Source organism: Nelusetta ayraudi, unplaced genomic scaffold (assembly GCF_046127955.1).
Source record: "Nelusetta ayraudi isolate G7.1 ecotype Tasmania unplaced genomic scaffold, CSIRO-AGI_Nayr_v1 ptg000033l, whole genome shotgun sequence".
NCBI classification, from domain to species: domain Eukaryota; kingdom Metazoa; phylum Chordata; class Actinopteri; order Tetraodontiformes; family Monacanthidae; genus Nelusetta; species Nelusetta ayraudi.
In genome coordinates, this window is record NW_027466083.1 from 7500974 (window position 1) to 7522124 (window position 21151).

General features: G+C 43.9%; 4 protein-coding genes across 6 annotated transcripts; 1 reads left to right on the forward strand and 3 right to left on the reverse strand.

Annotated features, from left to right (window-relative positions):
- Positions 1 to 31: 31 nt before the first annotated feature.
- On the reverse strand, positions 32 to 3196 carry ccdc90b (coiled-coil domain containing 90B). Its single transcript, XM_076032068.1, has 10 exons — positions 3097 to 3196; positions 2929 to 3007; positions 2306 to 2425; positions 1775 to 1878; positions 1553 to 1654; positions 1234 to 1275; positions 1060 to 1131; positions 910 to 963; positions 682 to 796; positions 32 to 549 (listed from the first exon to the last, which is right to left on the reverse strand). The coding sequence occupies exons 2-10, from the start codon at positions 2978 to 2980 to the stop codon at positions 494 to 496; spliced, it is 717 nt and encodes a 238-aa protein (XP_075888183.1). The 5' UTR covers positions 2981 to 3007; positions 3097 to 3196; the 3' UTR covers positions 32 to 493.
- Positions 3197 to 3581: 385 nt separating this feature from the next.
- Positions 3582 to 7935, forward strand: alg8 (ALG8 alpha-1,3-glucosyltransferase). 2 transcript variants are annotated; one of them, XM_076032066.1, is made up of 13 exons: positions 3582 to 3709; positions 4159 to 4237; positions 4350 to 4543; positions 4673 to 4782; positions 4933 to 5000; positions 5323 to 5449; positions 5529 to 5632; positions 5719 to 5839; positions 5921 to 6060; positions 6157 to 6296; positions 6469 to 6566; positions 6649 to 6721; positions 6839 to 7935. In XM_076032066.1, the coding sequence occupies exons 1-13, from the start codon at positions 3621 to 3623 to the stop codon at positions 7059 to 7061; spliced, it is 1566 nt and encodes a 521-aa protein (XP_075888181.1). In that variant the 5' UTR covers positions 3582 to 3620; the 3' UTR covers positions 7062 to 7935. The 2 variants fall into 2 exon arrangements, with proteins under 2 accessions (XP_075888181.1, XP_075888180.1); XM_076032065.1 differs by having other exon boundaries at positions 6836 to 7932.
- A 585-nt stretch (positions 7936 to 8520) lies between these two features.
- guca1d (guanylate cyclase activator 1d) lies at positions 8521 to 13302 on the reverse strand. Its single transcript, XM_076031276.1, has 4 exons — positions 12244 to 13302; positions 10938 to 11087; positions 9632 to 9719; positions 8521 to 9483 (listed from the first exon to the last, which is right to left on the reverse strand). Exons 1-4 carry the CDS (start codon positions 12436 to 12438, stop codon positions 9359 to 9361), a joined length of 558 nt encoding a protein of 185 aa, XP_075887391.1. The 5' UTR covers positions 12439 to 13302; the 3' UTR covers positions 8521 to 9358.
- Positions 13303 to 14277: 975 nt separating this feature from the next.
- Positions 14278 to 20259, reverse strand: dub (duboraya). 2 transcript variants are annotated; one of them, XM_076032074.1, is made up of 7 exons: positions 20088 to 20259; positions 19245 to 19365; positions 16886 to 16975; positions 16289 to 16357; positions 16088 to 16156; positions 15692 to 15997; positions 14278 to 15359 (listed from the first exon to the last, which is right to left on the reverse strand). In XM_076032074.1, exons 2-7 carry the CDS (start codon positions 19245 to 19247, stop codon positions 14685 to 14687), a joined length of 1212 nt encoding a protein of 403 aa, XP_075888189.1. In that variant the 5' UTR covers positions 19248 to 19365; positions 20088 to 20259; the 3' UTR covers positions 14278 to 14684. The 2 variants fall into 2 exon arrangements, with proteins under 2 accessions (XP_075888189.1, XP_075888188.1); XM_076032073.1 differs by lacking the exon at positions 19245 to 19365 and having other exon boundaries at positions 20088 to 20258.
- Positions 20260 to 21151: the final 892 nt, after the last annotated feature.

Below are 21151 nucleotides of genomic sequence, written 5' to 3' on the forward strand. Positions count from 1 at the left end.
AAGTGGATCTGTGAAGAATGCAGACACAGTATATCGGTAGAATGTCTTTATTTGAGCATCACAGAGACTTAACCCATCCTAGACAGTGTCATTCCCAGGAAAAACCTGTTTGGTAAAATCTTATCAAAAATGAAACTTGACAAATTAAACAGTCCTGAAAACACAAAATTGATAACAAAAACAAAAAAACATTAAATCCATTTGGCAACACACATTCAGCTTTTAAGCAGTGAGTTTTGATGTTAAAGAAAACGAGCAGCTGATATTTTCAATAGAAATGTTTTCAAGTAAAACTGTGTATCAAGCAAATCATCTGAATGAGCTAAATATGGTGTTTTGAAGATACAGTGCACTTGAATTTTGTGTGTGTGTCCATCAACATGGAAACATTAACATTTTGTAGCAGCAGAGCATTTGAAAAGATTCCCCAATGGGTTTGTCCATCGGCAATTGTCAGAGGAACTATTTGGCGTCGAGGATGAATACAACTCATTCACCTCCACAGACGGTAGACTCCCAGGGCGATGGCAAGGCAGGAGAACACCGTTGCTGGAGAGCAGCAACAGAAAAAGAAAACAGTCAGACTTTGCTAACCCCCACCCCTCCTACACTCTTTTCCAATGTGCAGCTGTGGCTATGCTAACTGTGTGATCAAAATGCACATATGTGTGTTGTGGTCACCTGCGAGGTAGCGCACCGTCTCCAATTTGAGGGACTCCAGGACGGTTTTAAGCGAAGCCACTTGGATGTCCATCTTCTTGTTGATCTCCATGTTGTCGTGATCCAGGTCTGACTTCTAATGATGTCATCCAATGATGTCATCCAAACAAAGGTGGAAACAACAACAACCAGTCAAGAGACAGAACTTACAGATGCTCTCTGGTTGCAGAATTTGTTCAGTCCATCTACCTTGTGGTGAAACTCTGAGGTGGCTTCCATCAGCTTCTTCTCCTGTTCAGTGAACTGACAAGAGAAACACAAAATGAGCTTCTCTCCAACTCTCCAGTTGTGCCTGCAAACATCACTTCACTCTATTCACACACACACAAACGCGCGCACCATGTCGGAGATTCTGCTGCTCTCCAGGTTGATGTCCAGTTTGGTTTCCGCTCGAACTTTCTGAGTCTCCTCCTGAAAAGGAACATGGTGAAAGTGCACAGCCTCATGAAAACAGTGTTCCAACTTCGATTGCAAGATCACACGCAGCTCCACAGCCCAGACATTTTGTCTCACCTGAAGTCTGTTTTTCAGCTGCTCCAGCTCTCGCTTCATTTTCTATAAAGAGGAGCACAAAGTGGTTACAGCGACAGAGAAGTAAGTCTAAGAGTCAGAAAATATGCAAACTCAAACTGAACAAAAAAAACAACATCAACAACCTACAGGTGTAGATTATTTTTGAAACATTATTCCTATTTTTTCATCTTTAGAAAATGTGTTCTTAGCCTTTTACCTCAACAGCAGCGAAAGCTACAGGAATCGACTGCTGTGACTTTCAGTGCATAGGAGAAACTGATGGCGGTACTCAAACCACTCGAGGAGGACGCTGTCCTACCGTGTTTTCTGAGCGGAGGTTTGCAAACTCGCTCTTCTCCAGGATTACCATGTCCTTCCTGATGGAGTCCAGGTGAGCGATGATCTGCTGCACAGTGATTTCCTGTCGGTCATAAGAACGATGATTGCAGATTTGGAAAACATGTGGCACCTCACCTACTCACAACAGCTGTCAAGCGGACATCAATACCACAGTGTTAGCCCTGGAACAAGTCGCTCCTACCTGCTGTGCTTTGGTAACCATGTCTTTGTAGACGATGTCCATGTTGGCAGTCGTCAAGGTAACCAGGGCGGACACAATCAGCTCAGCCTGACTCTTCTCAAAACCTGCAGCCAAGGAAAAATCACAAGATAAAATCCTATTTACGTATTTGTATTTATATAACACTTGCTTTACACACAGCTCTGTGCACTTTTGAAAACATCAACCTGCCTCTTTGTTGAGCAATGTGCTCTCATTTCATTTGTTGCTCTCACAGAAAGTTTTATCTCACTTTTGGTTACGGCGAACATAGACTGACGGCGTGACGCAATGTGATCATGTGACCGACCTGATTAATTGATGACCTGCACACAAAAGAACAAGTACTGTATGTGTGCTGTGGTTATTATGTGAGTAAAATAGACTCAGCTAACACCGCTAAACCCTGCAATGTCCCTGTCCTTGCTTTTGAAAACCAGGCCAAAAGTATCTTCACTGACTGTTCTCTTCATATAAAGTTGTAACACTACATCAGTATTTGGTTCTTCTCACCACTCTTCTGTAGCTCAGACACCATGGCGTGGGAATCGAAGGTCAGCTTCCGCTGCTCCAGAGGTGTCAGTTCAACCTTCCTGAGGTTAAAGGTTGGCGCCAGTGCCGTGACATGGAGCTCTTTGAAAAATGCACACAGATAAAAAAAAATAATAATAATAATAAAAAATAAAAATAAATAAGTACAATGTCAACATTTGGACACCATGGTAAGACTATGTTTAACTGTTATCCAACTACTAAGTGAATGACACGACAGAGCGATATATTATAATACAGCACGATACCCCTCAATCCAGTACAAACACACATTATGAAAAAGTGCAGCATTTATCAGTTGTCATTTTTGCATTCCTAGTAGTATGTCTGCTTTTAATATACAATTTTAGTTATGCAGTATACGGAATGTATGTGTTCTTCTTAACCAACAGTAAAATCAAAATGTAATAGTTGTAACTGGCAAGCATTAGCATTTCCTGAAACTCGCTATTGTCATTATTTTTGCGAAAGGTTTGGTTGCAGCAAAAGTGTCAATACACATTTTAATAATGAAGCCACGATGCAGACAGGACCTGGCAACACTACCAGAGAGGGCAAAGTTTTCAGGGTGAAACCGGTCTCACCTCTCCAAGTCCCGAGCCGCCTCAGGTGACACCGCCGTAGCAGCGCGTTCATACGGGAAGCCGTAACCTCAATTACTTCCTTTAAGATTAAGGGTAACAAACAAAACTTTATCGACACGAACTGTTTTCACAAAAGTTACGCTTTTCTGAGACCGACGCACCAAAAACAATACCTACACCGGAACAGAATGCAGACAGAGTAGGATGTCCGACCAGGCCAACCCGACTTGGTGGTGCGTTCAGGGCCCGACACAATCGTAATGACACTGTTACAACACAGAAGTATGTCTGTTCGTATGGGAAGCTAACTCAATGTTGACGCCACTCGTAGTTGTTAATATCATACTAATTTGTACTTTCCCTGTATTTACTCGCAACATAATTTCTGGGCTAATGTGTGATATATTTTACATTTTAAATAATTTTAAACTTAATTTCATGGCATTGGCGTTCCCTTGTTTTTGGTTTACGAGCCAACATAAATGTTCTCACGATCGTGTCATTCTTCTGTAAATATATTAATACAAATGCGAATATTTAAGTGTGCTGTTACATTACGTATTGTGTGGTTGAATAACAATGACAGTTTTGATCGAGGCTCTCTAAACATTGCTGCCTGTCATCTGGCAGCCTCGAAAGTTTTGCTTTAAAAAAACAAAAAACAAAAAACAAAAAACACTGACGTCACTGTCATGGCGGCGCCCATGGAGGAGAGTTGGAGCTGGTTTCCGGCCTTGGCGCTGGGGGTTTCTCTAGTCAAGTGTCTATTTATCAGTGCTTAGTGAGTAAAAACATTTTAATTTCATGTCTTTTATTCTCGTGAAGTTGTTCCAGTGTCGTTAGATGGTCGTGTAAGTTACAGCGTCCCCTCACCTGCTAGCGTTCACTCTAGCCACAGACCCATATATAGTATGGAGGCGAAATACGGATAAGAATTAACATTTTTTGCGACCTTATTTTTCCTAAATCATTTATTATCCCAGATAAATATATTTTCGTCGTGACCTCTCGTAAACTACCATGAGCTATTTAAAAGATGACGTGTTATTAGCCGCATAATTTATGCGGATTAATGGCCGCAAGATGGCGCCCTCTATACATTTAATTCAATCTAATTTGAAAACCTTACAGTAGTAGTACATAGTCCTGCGTTGATTTTTTTTTTCTTCTTTTTTGTCAGTGACCGTTATTGTTGTGTCGTTTATTAAATCTCCCGACTTTGTATGTCAGTCATTCCACAGATTTCGAGGTGCACCGGAACTGGTTGGCCATCACGCACAGTCTGCCGGTGTCCCGGTGGTACCATGAGGTAAATGTGCAGTATGTCACGGAATGGAATCAAGTTTAAGTCAAATTAGAACTGTCCATTTGTACATTGTTTGGTGCCTAACATAATGTATTCTCTATTTGTCTTTGCGTAGAACACTTCAGAGTGGACTCTTGACTATCCTCCACTCTTTGCCTGGTTCGAGTATGGTCTGTCCCATGTGGCCCGACACTTTGACAGAAGCATGCTGCTGGTGGAGAACCTGAACTATGCCAGCCCATCTACGGTCCTCTTTCAGAGGCTGTCAGTGATTTTCACTGACCTGCTCTTTATCTTTGCTGCTAGAGAGTGAGTCTCCTGACACAGTCTAATTAAGGATTTGCAGTAGTTGTCGACTGCCGGTGTCAGAATGTATCTTCTAAGCCTTCCGAAATGTCAACAACTCAAAGAACCTACCTATTCGCTGTGTCTTCTTAGATGTTGCAGATGCGTTCAGGAGCAGAAGGGTTCACGAGACCTTTTGAACCGCCCATCCTTCATTCTTGCTGTTCTGCTGATCTGGAACTTTGGCCTCCTCATTGTTGACCGTATCTTTCATCTATGAGAATAATAGAACCAGTTCTACATGTTGGCGATAGTCTGATAGTTTCTTCAGTTTCTGTGTTTTGTTTGTTTAGATTAACGTTTCATTAAATGGACAAACCTATCTGATACAATCCTTAACATTTCCCATTCAGATATTCATTTCCAGTATAATGGCTTCCTGTTTGGTTTCCTGCTACTGTCTGTGGCAAAACACCTGCAGGTACCCCTGGGAATCAGGTGAATCTTGAAGACTAAATCTTCAGGATTACCAAACAAAACCTACTCTTTCAATTTTTTTCAAATTCAAAGAAAAATGAACTTTCCAATAGTTTTGATTATCAATACTTTAGTCGTGAAACAGATTTAGAAGGATTGTTGTGTGTTTTTGTTTTTTTCCCCCCACATTAAATTCATTCTCTGGGTAGGTTAGTTTTCCTTTTAGAAACTTAACAGAAATAAATAAAACCGGAAATAATTTATTCAAGTTATTACAGAATTTTCTTCAATCAGTGTCAATCTTACATGTTTTGTGTGTTGTGTAGGCTCAACACCTGCAGGGGGCACTGCTGTTTGCCATTCTGCTCAACCTGAAACACATCTACCTGTACGTGGCGCCAGCCTACGGAGTGTTCCTGCTGAGGAGCTACTGCTTCACTCAGGACAACAAAGGTCGTACAGAACCTCAGTCCGCCCAGGCTGCAGTTGAGTGGTCATCCAGTAGGTGATGATGTGCTCTGCTTGTGTGCAGATGGTTCTGTCCGCTGGGGGAGTTTCAGCCTGCGCCGCCTTTTGGCTTTAGGTGGCATCGTCGTCTCCGTGTGCGCGCTCTCCTTCGGGCCCTTTATCGCCATGGTGACGAACCTCAGCCATCACAGTCGTGTATAGAAGGACGGTGGACGAGTCAATATTGAACTGTCTTGTTGTTGTTGTTGTTTCAGGGTCAGCTACCTCAGGTTCTGTCCAGGCTCTTCCCCTTTAAGAGGGGCCTCTGCCATGCCTACTGGGCCCCCAACATCTGGGCCCTGTACAACGTGTTGGACAAAGGCGTGGTTGTGCTGGGTGAGACTCCGCCTCCTCCGTCCAGCTGTGTCGCTGTCATCGTCACACAGATGACGTGACGCCTCCCTCTCACCTGTTCAGGTGCAAAGCTGAAGCTGCTGGAGGAGGCGGAGCTTCCTCGAGCTTCAATGACGGGCGGCTTGGTGCAGGAGTTTCAGCACGCGGTCTTGCCCTCCGTGTCTCCCTCCGTCGCACTTGTGTGCACGCTGCTGTCCATCCTGGTGTGTCTCCGCCCACACAGCTGTGGCCTCTCTGCGGACTTTTTGATTACAAAGACAAAAGTTTGAATTTTGTCGTCTTTGTTTTTCTCCTCGCAGCCAGCGGTGGCGCACCTGTGGCTGCGACCCAGCGGGCCCGGCGGTTTCTTGCGCTGCCTGCTGATTTGTGCTTTGGGTTCTTTCATGTTTGGTTGGCATGTGCACGAGAAGGCCATCCTCATAGCCATCCTGCCTCTCAGGTCAGCAAAAATCTGCCATGTATAGAAATAGGAAAACATAGTTCCAGAAGAAGAAAGCTCTAGGAAACATTGAAGTTCATAGAATTCATTAGCCAAGTCCTTTTTGACAGCACACACTTACACACACTATGATGGGTAATGAATGAAGTGCAAAGTCTGTTTTATCCTGCAGCATACTGGCTGTCCAGAGCAGAGAGGATGCTGGGATATATCTGGTTCTGACCACCACGGGACACTACTCTCTGTTCCCGCTGGTCTTCACGGCTGCAGGTAAATGCAGGAGGACGAGAAGGATGAGACCGATCTCATTTCTTATCTGAGCTTCTTGTTAACCCAGCTGCTCTTTCTGCAGAGCTGCCCATCAAAGTGCTCCTGATGCTCATCTTTGTCATCTTCTCCTTCACTGCTCTGAGGAAACTTCACAGGTAATGACTTTCAAATCATTGTTTACCAAAGACGTAAAAGCAAAACTTGACCTTTGAATGCAGTGAACACTCGAAGGCCTGATTGATTGAAGGATTGCTTTACTCCCCTGTCAGTAGTCAGGGTTCCCTGCTTCATCCCCTGGAGTCCGTCTACTTGCTGGGCCTGGCTCCTGTGGCAGTAGCCTGCGAGGTCGTCTTCCCTCTGTCGCCGTGGCAACAGAAACTGCCTTTCCTGCCCCTGCTGGTGACCTCGGTGTACTGCTCTCTGGGTGTCTGCTACTCCTTCCTGCGTATGTACTGCAGCCTCCTCAGAGGTCACCACAAGCACAAACAGATGTGAGGTAATCACTCTAAAAGCTGTAGAAAACGTGTCGGAGATGAGTGCTACCGGTTGACTTTATCTCACATTGAAAGAAGGTGCGGCTGGAGTTGCGACTTGAGAACATGCGTGCGAGGACATTCAGCTGACCAGCTGTGGGTGCAAGTGAGGTTCAAGGGATGCGCAGTCTTGGGTTGGAACAAGTGTTCACTCGGGGGAATTTTTAAATTTGTATTTTTGTGGACTTGTGCATCATGTTGCTTATTTTTGTCAAAGTGTCACACGGTTTTCGTGAGTAAGTCATGATTCATCATTGTAGTTATTGAAATTAATTTAAAGTAATGCATTTTTGTTTTTATTTCAACAGTATCTAAAACTGTACCATGGGTGGGACTGAGGTTAGACTTTTCTGTATTCCACACAAAAATATCTACTGGACCAAAATACAACTGAAAGACACTAAGAGTCTTAGTTTTTGTTTATATATTTTCTTTAATAATAAAAAAAAGAAACAACTTTCTTTGTCCTTTGTCTTTCAAATGAACACCAGAACATTTAAATCACAAATAAAAACTTCAACATTAATAAATAAAAGAGGGAGCAACCATTTGAAAAGTTTATTGATAAGGCAACAACAAAACACGTTTGGTTATATTGAACTTCATGTGCTTTTACAGTGCATCCACTGTGACAATCTCTATTGTGCTATAAGAAGTGTTAGCTCCGATGCTAACCTGCAGCTCTGCCCCCAGACTGTAAGACTATCAGCAGGTCGAGGCCTCCATTCCTCCTCTCCAACTACCCACTTCGGCTTTCGCACCTTCAGCTTTATTGTATAAAAGTAAAAACAACACACATTACTCAGTCAGTTCTTCTGGACTTCAAAAATAAAGCACCACTCATTTAAACCTAACATTCGCATTCCTTTGAGATTCTCTTTGTTGGCATCGCAAACAAAAAAAAGTTGTCTAACGGTTTGGAACCTTGCCGATCAGTGTGGCTAAAGTTAGTTTGTGGCTGAACACACTCTGTGGTGCCTTCAGGTGGACCATGGTGGATTACTGACCTAGTGGCAATATCTTCTGCAATAATAACCCAACAGCTCGAGTTCTCACTTATGTTCATGGACAGGGAATTTATATATATATATTTTTTGCTTGTGGTTTTGATCAGCAGCCTCAGATAAATAAGTGACCCTGTGTAGGCAAAAACAAGCCCAGCAGGTTATGGCTGACACTTGGAGGTAACAACACTTCTTAGCTTAACTGGAATGGAAATTTCACTAAGTGCTTTGTTTTCCAGCAAATAATACATATATATATATATATATATATATATATATATATATATATATATATATATATATATATATATATATATATATATATATGTATGTTTATAATAAAATAATCAATAATAATATGATAAATTATGTATATATAACAACGTCTTTCTGAAATTAAACTGATAAAATGACTAATTACTTGAGTAACTGACAAACACACACCAATGACCAATGCTAGCAGTTGCTCACATTGTGTGTTCTTGGCATGAGAGACATCTGCTAGCGTGAGTTAGCATGAACAGCCCTGCTTCTTCTGGAACATCATCTCCACCATCAGTGTTTCCTCTTAACGACACAATGATTGTGCAATTTGTTTCTTCTTGTGTTGACAACCAGCTGTCAGTAGGAACTCCATCAGCCTGAAGGTTAAAATCTAAGAGGAAACTCAGAGCCAAGGCTCTTTGGTGGCACTTCCAACCTGAATGCAGGCTGTACATTGTCTGAAAATGTCTCAGTACTGATGTTGTTAGATACATGTAATTTTCTTTCTTTGTTATAGTTTTACCGAGTAATATAAATATATTTCCTACATTGGTTATTGGTCCAAACAAACATATCCACACACAAAGTAAAGTTAAGTCAAGTTTTTAGGTTTTTTTTCTTTAGTTTTTTTTTTAGTTTTAGTTTTTTATAAAAAGTAAATTTCAGGCAACTTTTTCCATTGGGGATGAAATCCATACATCTGATGGGCGTGAGCGTTTTTGGACTCACGTGGTCGATGCGAGTAGTTTCAGGGCGACGGAACGAGCAACGTCTCTGACAGTCTCATGTTCAGCCGACGTCCCGACGTCCTCTGCTTCCCAGGCAGCTTCTCCTTTTGCGACGATAGGCTGTCAGAGGATTTTGAAATAAATGCGGGGGTGGAAGAGGTCTGTTTTTCCTTTTGAGGGGATTTTCAAGAGTTGATTTTTTTTTTTTTTTACAGTACTATATGTGATTAATACATGTCTATAGTCTTTGTCGGCAGCAGCCTTCATCCGTTGCGTCCCTTCACGATGATGACTAACACGGGTGTCAAGTCCATGATTTTCTTTAGCATGTCCATAATGTCTTCGTGGTCTTTCGCGCCAATGATGAACTCCTCCAGTGTCAATTCACCTGTGGAGTCAAGGGTCATGCTGTGAGATTTTACAAGTGTTGATGGAGCAGGTTTGATTTTGACGTTCCAGAGTATATTGGAATTGGCCGGTGGGTGTGTAGGTGCCGTGCTGATTGCGCCGTTGTGTGGCTGTGCGTCGTCCTTTACCTTCGCCTTTCACGTCAATCCTCTCGAATATGAGCGAGACGATTTCCTCCGGGTCTATGTCTCTGTTCCGTGTAATGTCCTGGATGGCCTGCGGAGGGAGACGCGCACAATGGCACTTGAATTTGTGAGACTAAAACGTAAAAAGGTAAAACAGCTTAGGTTGCCTCTTGGACTTGGAAGTGGTATATTTAAGAGAATGATGGGGCCGATAATAAAACAAAACATATTTGAACTTTTTTCTGTTTCCTGTTCTACCGTTTTAAAGACACAGTTCAACTCCAAATCTGCACGCTTCCCCCCTGTTGGGTAATGCTGATTGTGAGAAGTTCCTCTCTCTTTCTCGTCATCCTGGTTGAAGGTCTGTCTCTGTTAATTTAGACATCTCCACAGCAACTATCTCAGAAGTGACCAACTTCCTATAATATAATATGCATAATGATCTGCAATGATAATAGAAGTTTACAAAATGTTTTAGCATTAAATGAGACAGAATATTTATTCAACTTTGAATGCCAGTTCCATTTAGTGTCATTTTTAAACTGATTTAATTCTGCACACGTCCTCGCACACGTCCTCGCCCTCCGACTGGTCCTACATCCAGACTGACGTGGACTTGTTGACCCACTTCCTGCTGCTTCCTGTCCGCTGAGTGAATTAGCTCATTCACAGATTAGCACTTGTCTAATTTCAGAGCTAATCCAGCCCAGTTCTCTGTCGCCGTCGCAGTCGCAGTGAGTGGAGCGCCAGAGAGCATCGGCTCGCCTTTTACATTCTGACACCTTTGCAAAAAACGATCATTTATTTGATCCAAACGCAGGCTGTGCAAGATGAACGACAGAATGGAAATATATCCGACTCGATTAAATAAAGCCTGCACTCGACTTTGTGAGGCTTCATTCATCCACACTGAACAGCGCAGTCAACAAGCAAGAAAGTCACAGCTTGGTTTCGATTCCCACCTGGGGCCTTTCTGTGTGGATTTTTTCTCTGTAGGTTCTCTGGCCCACAGTCCAGACACATTCACATTAGGCTAACCAGCAACTCTCAATCGTCTGTGGGTGTGAGTGCGGATGGTTGTCTGTCTGTCTGAGCGGCCCTGTGATAGACACACTGGCAGCTTGTTCAGGGTGACTGGTGGGAAAGTGACTATGTTAGGACTTCTTCGTGACAAAGCGGGGTGCAGAATGACTGAAAGGGTTGTCTGTGTGGAAATCTATACATTTTTTCATGTCATGAAAGTGTCCAGACAAGATTAAGACTGGCAGCACAGCAGAACTCGCTGGTGCATTTGTGGTGCGACGGTTACCGAGAAGATGGTCTCCAGCTCATCCCTGTCGATCTTGCCGTTGCCGTCCTGGTCAAAGAGTTTGAAGTACCACTTGAGTTTCTGGTTGATTTCTCCTTTTAACAGCAGGCTGATAGCGGCGATGTACTCCACAAAGTCGATGTAACCGTCCTGCGGAGAGACAGGAGGGACATTTATGTTTGATGGTGACAATAGACACTTAGCGGGCTAACGTTGCCACTGAGACGCTGAAACTGTGTGACTTAAGAAATATAAAGTTAATCAGTATTTTTATTAACTTGTGCTGCTTATCACAATGTTATCCAACAACACTCTGCTTGCATCAAGTTTTTTTTATTTTTTATCTTTTAATAAATCCTTGTCTTTTTACCCAAAAGTAGTTTTGGGGGTTCCAGTTCAACATTCTCAGTGAACTGAACTTGACTTTCACACCCTCTGAATCTACTTAACTCAACACGCAAACATGGCTTCTTGTGCAAATGCCTTAAGCTAATTTGGCAACGAGCCAATTAAAGCCCATCCTCAGTTCTTCTGTTCTGCTCACAGGTGCCTGAAGTTTTTTTTTTTTTTTTTTTTATCTTAGTTTCATTTATTTGCCCATATCAAACAACTTTATGTGACTTTGTCAAATTGCTCCTTACGATTTCTTTCTATTTTTTTTTTAATGCTGCAATTTTTTTAAAAGATATATTGCAGTCTTTCAACAGCTTTTGCTTTAACGATTCATAAAATAAATAGTTTCTCTCAATTTTAACATAACACTGATAATTGTACAATCTGAACTGAAAGGCAACAGGTCAACACAATCCAACTAAAAAAAACAAAACAAAAAAAAATGATAAAAAATGTTCCACCAATCACCGGGTACTAGCGTTGTCTCAATTTTAACATAAAATTTTACATTTTTAATGCATCGTGTGTTTTCATGTCTCACCTGGACCTGCTCAAATAATCACTGAACCTTTAAGTTAATACTGATCATTCCAACAAAACCGGACCCCTCTGCCAGCGGCATCTTGTTTCAAACTACACTTAAATTAGAGCTCATACATCTGCGTATCTGAACCTTGGCTGAAATAAAACCAAACGAACCAGGTAAAACAAGGTCAGGAAGTTCTAAGCACTGAATTGAGGACATGTCTGATGCACATAATCTCATTGAAGAACAGCACAGGAATCTACTTCCCATTGTGAATCCATTCAGGAATTAAAACAAAGATGACCATGAGACGAGTTGCACCAATACAGAACTTTGATTGAGAACTCTTCTTTTGAAAAGCCCCTTTTTGCGAGTGTGACTTCCTACCCCGTCCATGTCGAAGGTGAAAAAGACCTGGTCCACGTAGCTATTGGCGTCCTCGCTCATACCCTTGAGGTTCAGGATGGCCTTGAGCTCGAACAGCGTGATGAGGCCCGACGGAGACTCTCGCATGAACATGTTGTACCAGTGGTGCATGTCCTCGGCGAGGATCTCCTCCAGGTTCGAGCCGTGGTTCCCCATCGGTGCAGTGTGACACAGCCCCGAGAACGGAGAGCTGTCCTCACTCACTCGGGACTTGAGCAGAATGAGGCTGCAGCTTCAGATCCTCAGTCTGGATGCTTGATGTGTCTGCGTGGAGGCTCGAGGAGGCGAGTGGACGCCGTCTGCAGCAGCAGCAGCAGCAGCAGCAGCAGCAGATGCCGTGCAGGGACTCTGGCTGCGGAGAGCAAACCTCTAACCCTCCTAGGTCTCCAGAGGGAGCTGGGGGGGGGGGGAAATCAAGAGAGCTCCTGAAATACCTTCCTAATGGGATCAGGTTGGCCTGCCTTCAGCTCTGTTGCCACAGGGCCAAGCCAAGAGGCTTTAGCAGAACCTCTTCAGCAGCATGGGCAGGGAGCACCCTGCCGTCAGAATGCTTATGTAACAGACTCACCTGGGTGTCCTGGTTCAGGGCACCAGTAGGGCTGCAGCGGCGCCACCACCTGTGGAGACTTGGGTCATTTGTAACTCTGACTCTCAGGGAGTGTGTTCTGATTCTGGGACGGTTCCGCCTCAAACCCACAAGTATTCAACCGAGGAAAAAATTCTGAAACATCTTGTTGTTTCATCCACTGAAGAAGCTCAGTAGCAGTTTCTAATACTACAATGCTGCGAGTTTCCAGCAGTGATTCATTGAAATCATTTCAACTGAACTGCACTATTATTCTGGGTGTCTGTGTCTCAGAGGCTCAACGTCTTCAACGAGAGGTCAAAATGAGGTCAAAATGTTTCCGGAGTCGATGGATCGAAACATTTTGCGCATTATTAATCTACGACTTGTGTGTTATTTTCAGCCTGAGTTTGTTTACTTCTGTTATCCTCCTTTCCTAAATCCGTTTGCTTGCTCTTACTGGATGTTGCTCCCACGGCTGCTGCTTCTTACTGTGACCTTAGTAACCTTGTTCGTTCTATCTTCATGGAAGCGGAGACTGAGATGACAATGTCTCCCTTTAAATGAATGAATAAAATAACCATCTGCGTTGCCAGTGCACCGTGGCCATTGGACATTTAATCGCGTTATTCCTGCGATCTCCCAGCGACTCGACTTGGCTATTTTCGACATGTGAGGTTCCCATCAGCCAGTATTTTGTCTGGCCAGTTAAAGCGGGTGTGAAGATTTCCCCAGCATGTCTCGGCACTGCAGGTTTTTGGCAGTGAACCCCGAGTTTCCAGAGTGACAGTTGTCCTCGGCAGATCTGCTTTATTTTGGGCACTGTTGAGCCTGGATGCAAGTGTACTGGAGGAATTAAACAGATAATCCCGGCTGCAGGGTTTCTCCTGGCACCTCTGCTGCCACCGCCAGGACCGTCAGTCCCATGTAACGGCCGCGTTGGACTGACTGAGTCATTGAGTGGACCGGGCTCCTCGCTCACCTCATCTGCAAAATTAACCGTCCTTGAATGACTCTATTTCTGGAAAGAGGCCACTCTTAATCACAGGAAAGTTTTTTGATAGACCAGTAAATCCAGATCAAGGAACAAAGTTTAACTCAGGAGGAAAGTTTAACTTTTTAACTAATGCTAAATGAACACTTCTATTTGAGATATTTGGTATTTAGATTTGTGATTTGGATCTTTATGAATAAAATGTTCCTTTGATTCAAGGTCACTTTATTGAACTTTGACCGAGCAGTAAAATTCAGTAGCTCCTAAAAGTCTGAAAGGATTTTGCAAATCATATCATTCCTGTTTTCTCATTCTATGAAACCCTAAGCAGATTAAAACATAAACTGGTATTGCAAGACCGGACGTGTCAACGCACGTTGGCTCAGCACCTTCTGCAGATGTCTATGAAAGTATATTAATGCTTCTTCACACTGAGTTGCCGTTTTTAGAATTTTAATGATGTAAACAGACATTCTGGACAAATCTGATAGACTGAAGCCTTAAATAAACGTAACAAAATCACGTCATTATGATCGTCATTATCAGTCGTACATGTAGCATTGGAAGCACCAAACAGAAAACTTAGGGGAAAAAAGTCTTTGAAAAAAGGAGCAAGCCAAATAGGAAGAGAGAACGATCCTCAGCTGAGTCTCTGAAGTCAAACTGTCCCGGCTGCCATCAGCGGTTCTTGTGACAAACTTGTGAGATGGAACCGAGGCTTTGAGTTGATCTGCAGCTAGCAGGAAGCATCTGGCCTTCCAGGCTCTCACACAGGCTGTTTCCATCACTGCTGCTGCAGCAGGGTCTCCATTCCAGCATCGCAGGGGCTCACCGTGGCTGCTGTTAACTGGTTCGGCCATCTTCATCCATCGCCTCAGTCTTTACATCTTCTTCTTTGCTCTCGGAGGGAGGTTCTCCCTGTGTCATAACTTCCTGTTGCTCTGTTTTTGCTACCTCCTTTTCCTCCTCTGCTGTGGATGGAGATCCTTCCAACTCCTCTGCTTTGGATGGAGATCCTTCTTCCTCCTCTGCTCTGGATGGAGATCCTTCTTCCTCCTCTGCTCTGGATGGAGATCCTTCTTCCTCCTCTGCTTTGGATGGAGATCCTTCTTCCTCCCCTGCTCTGGATGGAGATCCTTCCAACTCCTCTGCTTTGGATGGAGATCCTTCTTCCTCCTCTGCTCTGGATGGAGATCCTTCTTCCTCTTCTCCTCCGTTGGATTGGTCGACTCTTTCCACCTTCTCCTCCCTTTCCTCCATCTGGGTGGTGCTGGCCTGTGGTTGGTCTTCTGCTTTGGATTTGGTTTCTTCTGAACACTTTACGGCGTCTGTTTCCCCCTCAGTCACCTCACCTGTTGGGGCTTCCTGTGGGAGAACCTCTCCTCTCTCATCCTTTCCTCCTCCTTTTCCTCCTCCTCCTTCACCTCCTCCTTGTGCAAGGCTGATGTCATCTTCACTGCTGGACTTCCTGCTGCGACGAGAAGGAGGACGGCGTCGGATGGAGTGGCGAGCTCTTCCCTGGAGGAGGACCAATGAGAAGGAAGAATACACTAGTGATGTCACGAAACAAACAAACAGAACAATGGCTGCTGCCGCCTCTCTCGCACTGGTAAAAAAAAATATATAACCTTTCCCGGCACTGCCCCCTATTTTTAGCAGACCCATGTAGATCACTTAGTGTGCCCCAGCCTTAAAATAAATTGACAAGAGTTCATAGTAACTCAAATAATGCTAAATAGTATGGTCAAACTAAACGTATATCAGTCAAGCCAAACAAAACTAAATAATTAAATATTACAAAAAATGACAAATAGCTCCAACAAATACATTGAAATTGAAATTAGACAAACCTTGATGCTGTCATTCGACAAGATGGTCCCTTCCACTACAGTGGGAGGGGCCTCGAAGGAGGACGGGCCTTCGTCTTCGGTCGTGGGCGACACAGGCAAGGGGCTGGTTGGAGTCGCGGTGGCAGACGGCGTCACCGGGGTGATGGGGCTGATGGGGGTGATGGGGGTGATGGGGGTGATGGGGGTGATGGGGCTGATGGGGCTGGAGCCCGCGGAGGAGGGCAGAGGGAAGGAAGGGTGGATGAGCCGGAAACCGGGGCTCTTGGGAGACGGCAGCAGGGCGGTGGGCGAGAGAGCCAAGTTAGCCTGCACAGCAAGACAGGGAGAGAACAGGAGTGATGTCACGGTGATGTCACGGTGATGTCACAGTTGCCTTCAGGAAGCGGCTACACTTGCCTGCAGCTTCTCGATGAGCGCTGAGTTCCTCTTGGCCTTGGCAGGTAGAGGAGAGGTGACACCTGGAGGCTGCACACACACACACACACACACACACACACACACGGACACACGTGCAACTGTTAACATGTTGGAAACATCATCAAGAAATGCACTTTAGCATTAAAAAATAACAACACACACACACACGCAAAGACACACCTCCTTGTCATCAGCAGATGTTTTAGGGAGCCGAAGAGACTGAGGAGGTCGCCGTCTGACTGGTTTCCCCTGGTTCACAGCAAAGCAGCAAGGACCAACAAATGAATATGTCAGACAATATAACAACACATCTTTAAATACGTCAGTCAGTTTTTTGTGATGTAACGACGAAACAAAACAATTTTTTTGCTGAACGTTTCATTTTATTTTTAGTAAAAGTTGAAATAAAAAAAGAGGAGGAAGATCAGAGACATTTGTTCACTTTAAGTGATTCTGCCCTCCAAAATAAACCACCTTCCTGTTGCATTTCACTTGACTGAGTCAGTCATATATCTTGGAGCGAGAGAGAGAGAGATAATTTCCTGTTCTCAAACTCCGCTGCTGAAATGAGACGCAAGACTGAAGTTGTTTCGCCTGTTGCCTGTGTTCACTCAGAAACACTCCCAATTGGTCCATTTTGTGGCAGGATGCACAATATTGTGTCTCTACCTGTGTGGCCTGTCGGGTATTTCCAGTAATACCCTGACAACGCTGGAAATGAGTTTTTGGTTGAGCCCAGTGTTGTCTGGTTTTGCTGAAATCAAACTTGAAACTCACTGTTTCCTGTCCCACAGCATCAGGTGCAGCGGCAGAACCTCTGAATCTTCCGGCCAGTTCAGCCACGGAGGGCCGGGGCGGAGCCTCCTCCTGAGCAAAGGAAGGAAAGAGGACAGGATTCAGTCGTTATCTTGTCCACTGAGAAGCTGCAGCAGTGTGTGGAAGATCTATTTGTGGACTTAACTGATCGATTCTGACACTTATTATTCACTTTAATCTTGCTAGTTGCTGTCTGTCTGTGTGTGTGACCATGTTAGGGAGGGAAGGAGTGAGTGGCAGCTGCCCTCTGTAAACTCTGCAGCATGACAACATGCCACGCATGTTTGTGAGCAGAAGGAGACGAGTCTGAGGCTGTGACGTTTCCACGGCAGCTGATCCGGCTGTGAATCTTACGGCTAATTGGTGTGAGAGGGGGTTGTCAGCGGTGCTAGCTGTTAGCTCGCAACGCAAATGCCTCTGCATGCTGGTATGGCACGCAGGATATAAATTAGACGTGTGAAGTTGTCTGAGCTCAACACAAGCAAATGGCGAACATCACAGTGGTTCTGTCTGCCGCTAACTACTGCATGGGCAAGGGGATGAGTTTGATTGAGCTATTTTGCCGGCCCACAGTGCATCGTTTCTGTCCAGGAAGAATTTTCACTGGTACGAGACAAGATAAACCTTCTGTCTGTCATATTCAAAAACAACCAATCGCATATCTTTGGCTACTGGTGGAGTTGGGAACAGTGTGATGGTTCCGGGAACTTCCCATTAATCCGACCTGCCATTACAGTTAGGGTTACGGTTACAGTTAGGGGAGGTCGGACCAGTGCCATGCTCCCGGTGGTTCCTTGCCTTGCTTCTGATTTCATAAACAACTAAACCCCACCCTTTGCTCCTGTCTCTTCCTCCCAAGAAAATGCTAACTGGTCCACTTGTATGCCAGTTTGCTGAAAATGATTTTAGCTGGAGCTTTTCACCATGTATCTGAGACCCTGATCTGTCAGCAATGTTGCTGTTTTGAAAGGCTAAGACAATTAACCAGCTCTGAAAAAAAAAATAAAAAATCCCCTCTGGCTGTGATGATGCCAGGCTAAACTGGCCTTCTTGTTGAATTTATGTTCACATTTATGTTCTGTACTTTCTGTTGCACAACAACGTGGTCGGCTTTACTTGGCAAATATGTAGAAGGAGATTGCGTTAGCTTCCGGTGCCAACACCTGGTCAAACCTCAAATGCAGAAGTGAGTTGCTTCATCGGAATGTCTTGCATAAGAGCTTTGTGCGAAAACAGTGGTCTGAAAACAGAATAATCGACGCATTATCACTGAACTGATTTTTTTTTTCTGTGATAAATGTAGCTGTACACATGAAAAATCTACTAATTGATTTGTGCAGGTGGGTTCGTGCAGACAGTATGTCATACACCAGGGTATATCCATCGTGCGCTCCGTCTTCGCCGCTCATGATGAGTTTTGTGATGGCACATGAATGCAGTTCGCTTCCTAAACACATTTAGCCTCGCCGCCAGTCTGTTGCAAACACGTGTGTATGAGCTGGGTTGCCAGGTTGAGACAAACACAGGGGCCCCTGTGACCCCACCGATGTTAGCCGACGGGCAGTTAGAAACAATCAGGCCGCAGCTACAGTCTGAAGAGACAGGAGGACGGAGCAGCTGCTGACGGCCACTTTGGCTGCAGCGGCACGCGCATGACTGACATTCATCAGATAATGAAGACTCGATGCGCACGCGCACACGCGCACATTCTTTCCACTGTGTGCACCCAGCCTATAAACTGAAACAGAGCTCAGTGATCACACAGCCGTTAAACCACTTCCTCTTTGTGTTTGTGTGCCTTCCTGTGCGTCTTTAACTGCTGCTTGCGCTGTAAAGCGTGTGGATGACACTTGAGCGGCTTGTTAACAGAGTAATTATTATCAACAGTTCTTTTGACACTTCTAACACGAGCCGTCTCTTGCTCGATCAAAGCACACATGACCACTTGTGGTCAATATTAAAGCCCAAGTTCAAGCTAAAGTAAACTAGCCGAGCCGGTTCCCTGAAGAGCCCAAACCAAAGCCAACTACACTTGCTCACTTGTCAGGTGTTAAATAAACTAAGAAGATAATGTCAGGCTCAACACTTTTACACATTCAATTTACTATTTTGTGTTTTTATACTACTTTTAATACTATTTCTTTGTTTTTATTGCTGGTACTCAGAGTGGACAGCAAAGTAAGAACTTCATTGTACAGGGAAACATGTTTGTTTACTGTGCATATGACAATAAATATACTTTAAAAATAAATAAATAAATAGCTTACCCTTAAAACAACAACAACAACAACAACAACAACTAAACACTATGTTTCCTGACCATGTCAATGATTTCCCTGCAGGCACGTCAATCAATCTCTTTGACAATTAATCAAAGTTGTGTTTAAGCAACATAATGAGTTAACTCAGATCAGTCGATCAGCAGTAGATCAGTTCTTGTTCTGAGGAAAACCAAAAACAGTTTCTTAAAGACTTGCCATGTGTTGCTGGAAAGTTACAGGAAGACATCAAAATTAGATTTACCATCATAATGTACCCATCGTATCTATAGAGTCTGACCTACAGTCTCTATGCTGAGATTTACTGTAAGGGGCAAAGATGCACCAGCTAAATGCATTGAGTCAGATGGAGGTTGTGGCTTAGTATTCACGGCTCGTGTTTCACGTGCGGTGGTCGTGTGGATTTTATTTGTGGATGTCTCAGATGTTTGTCACGTCGACAAATGTCTCTTGCTCCACAAACATGCGCCGCATCCAAACGCATCTCTGGGCATCGAGCTTCAACATGGAAGCGGGCAACACGTGTGATGTCCCATCGTTGACTTAAAACAATGCAGCTTGCAACCAAACGTGAAACCTTTCTTAAAGTGTATGAATTGTTTGCTTTTTTTTTAATTTTGCGACAGAACACAGCGTTCTTAGTTACTTTCCACTGAAAAGAACAAATCAAAACAACAACCCAAAACTTAGGTAGCGCAGTAGCAATAGCATCAAGCGTCTCAGCTGAAGCAAAAATCTTAGCAGACCCTGAATACAAACCACATATCTTACTTGCCACACAAAATCTTTTTGAACATTCAACTCTGTCAGTGTGCGTTAATCGCCCACTGACGAGAGATAAGACCATAAGCAAATTTTTGAGTATGTTTCAAGTCGAGCCTTACCTCCATCCTGTTGGTTGGAGTGTGTGTGGAGTGTGTGTGAGCAAGTTGGGTTAAATATAGACGTAGACAAATAGTGAGAGAGAGCGCAGCTCATGTTCTGTCACGTTGATCTCGGCCGCCTCTTCTGCCACTTCACCTCATTCATAAAAGCTGGGCTTAAATTTCAGAGTTTGTTCGCACCGGCAGGAAAATGAGACAGGAAATGATTACAAGTTTGTGGGTGTGGGAAGGGGTGCATGACAGTCTTACGCAGTAAACAATAACAAGAGTCCACAATAGGGCGGTTAGTTGGAGGGCCACGGGGGGTGAAACTGCTGAGCTCACGATGCTCTCAGTGACTCTTGATGAGATCCTCTTTGAGTTTTGTTCACTTTACCTGATTGCTGGAAAACTTCTGTTCCTCGTGAACTCTCCTCGTGGTGTGTGAGGTGTGTGGATGATGAATTGTCACTAATTCAGTTATTGGCACTTTCTTTGGTAACAGTTGGCGGAATCTTTATCCTGTATCTCCCAGTCTGGGCTGCCAATATGCGGTTACAAATTGACACAATCAACTCGTCTTGTTAATCATTTTTGCCGTCCTTTGGTGCCAGATGCAGAAGGAAGTAGTTTGAAAATTGACAAAGATCAGTTTTGGGATTTTTTGCAGTCTATTTCTTCCACATGACCGGGTGTTAATGTTCTAGGCGGTGTAGATCTTGTTTTAGATACTTGTGATGCCTCCTGTGCTTTAACGGGAAGTTTAATAGAAATATTTCTACTTTCATTTCTGCTTTTGTGTTTCTTCACTTCTCCGATGTACAATCCAGTTGCATAAAAGGAGAATACTAGTTGGACACACCTTTGTAGTTTTTTTTTTATTTTTTATTTTTTATTTTATTTCAAGTTTTTATTTTCACACCACACCGATCCCTGTAGATAAACAACAAGTTGGCTTCGTGTTGTTATCAAAACATTTCTTCTTCTTTTTCATCCTTAAACGCGCATTTGTACAAATTAGCGCCAGCGTATCCTCGCTGTTGAAACAGGACGTGGTCGAAAGGGGAGGAGTGAGGCCGGAAGTC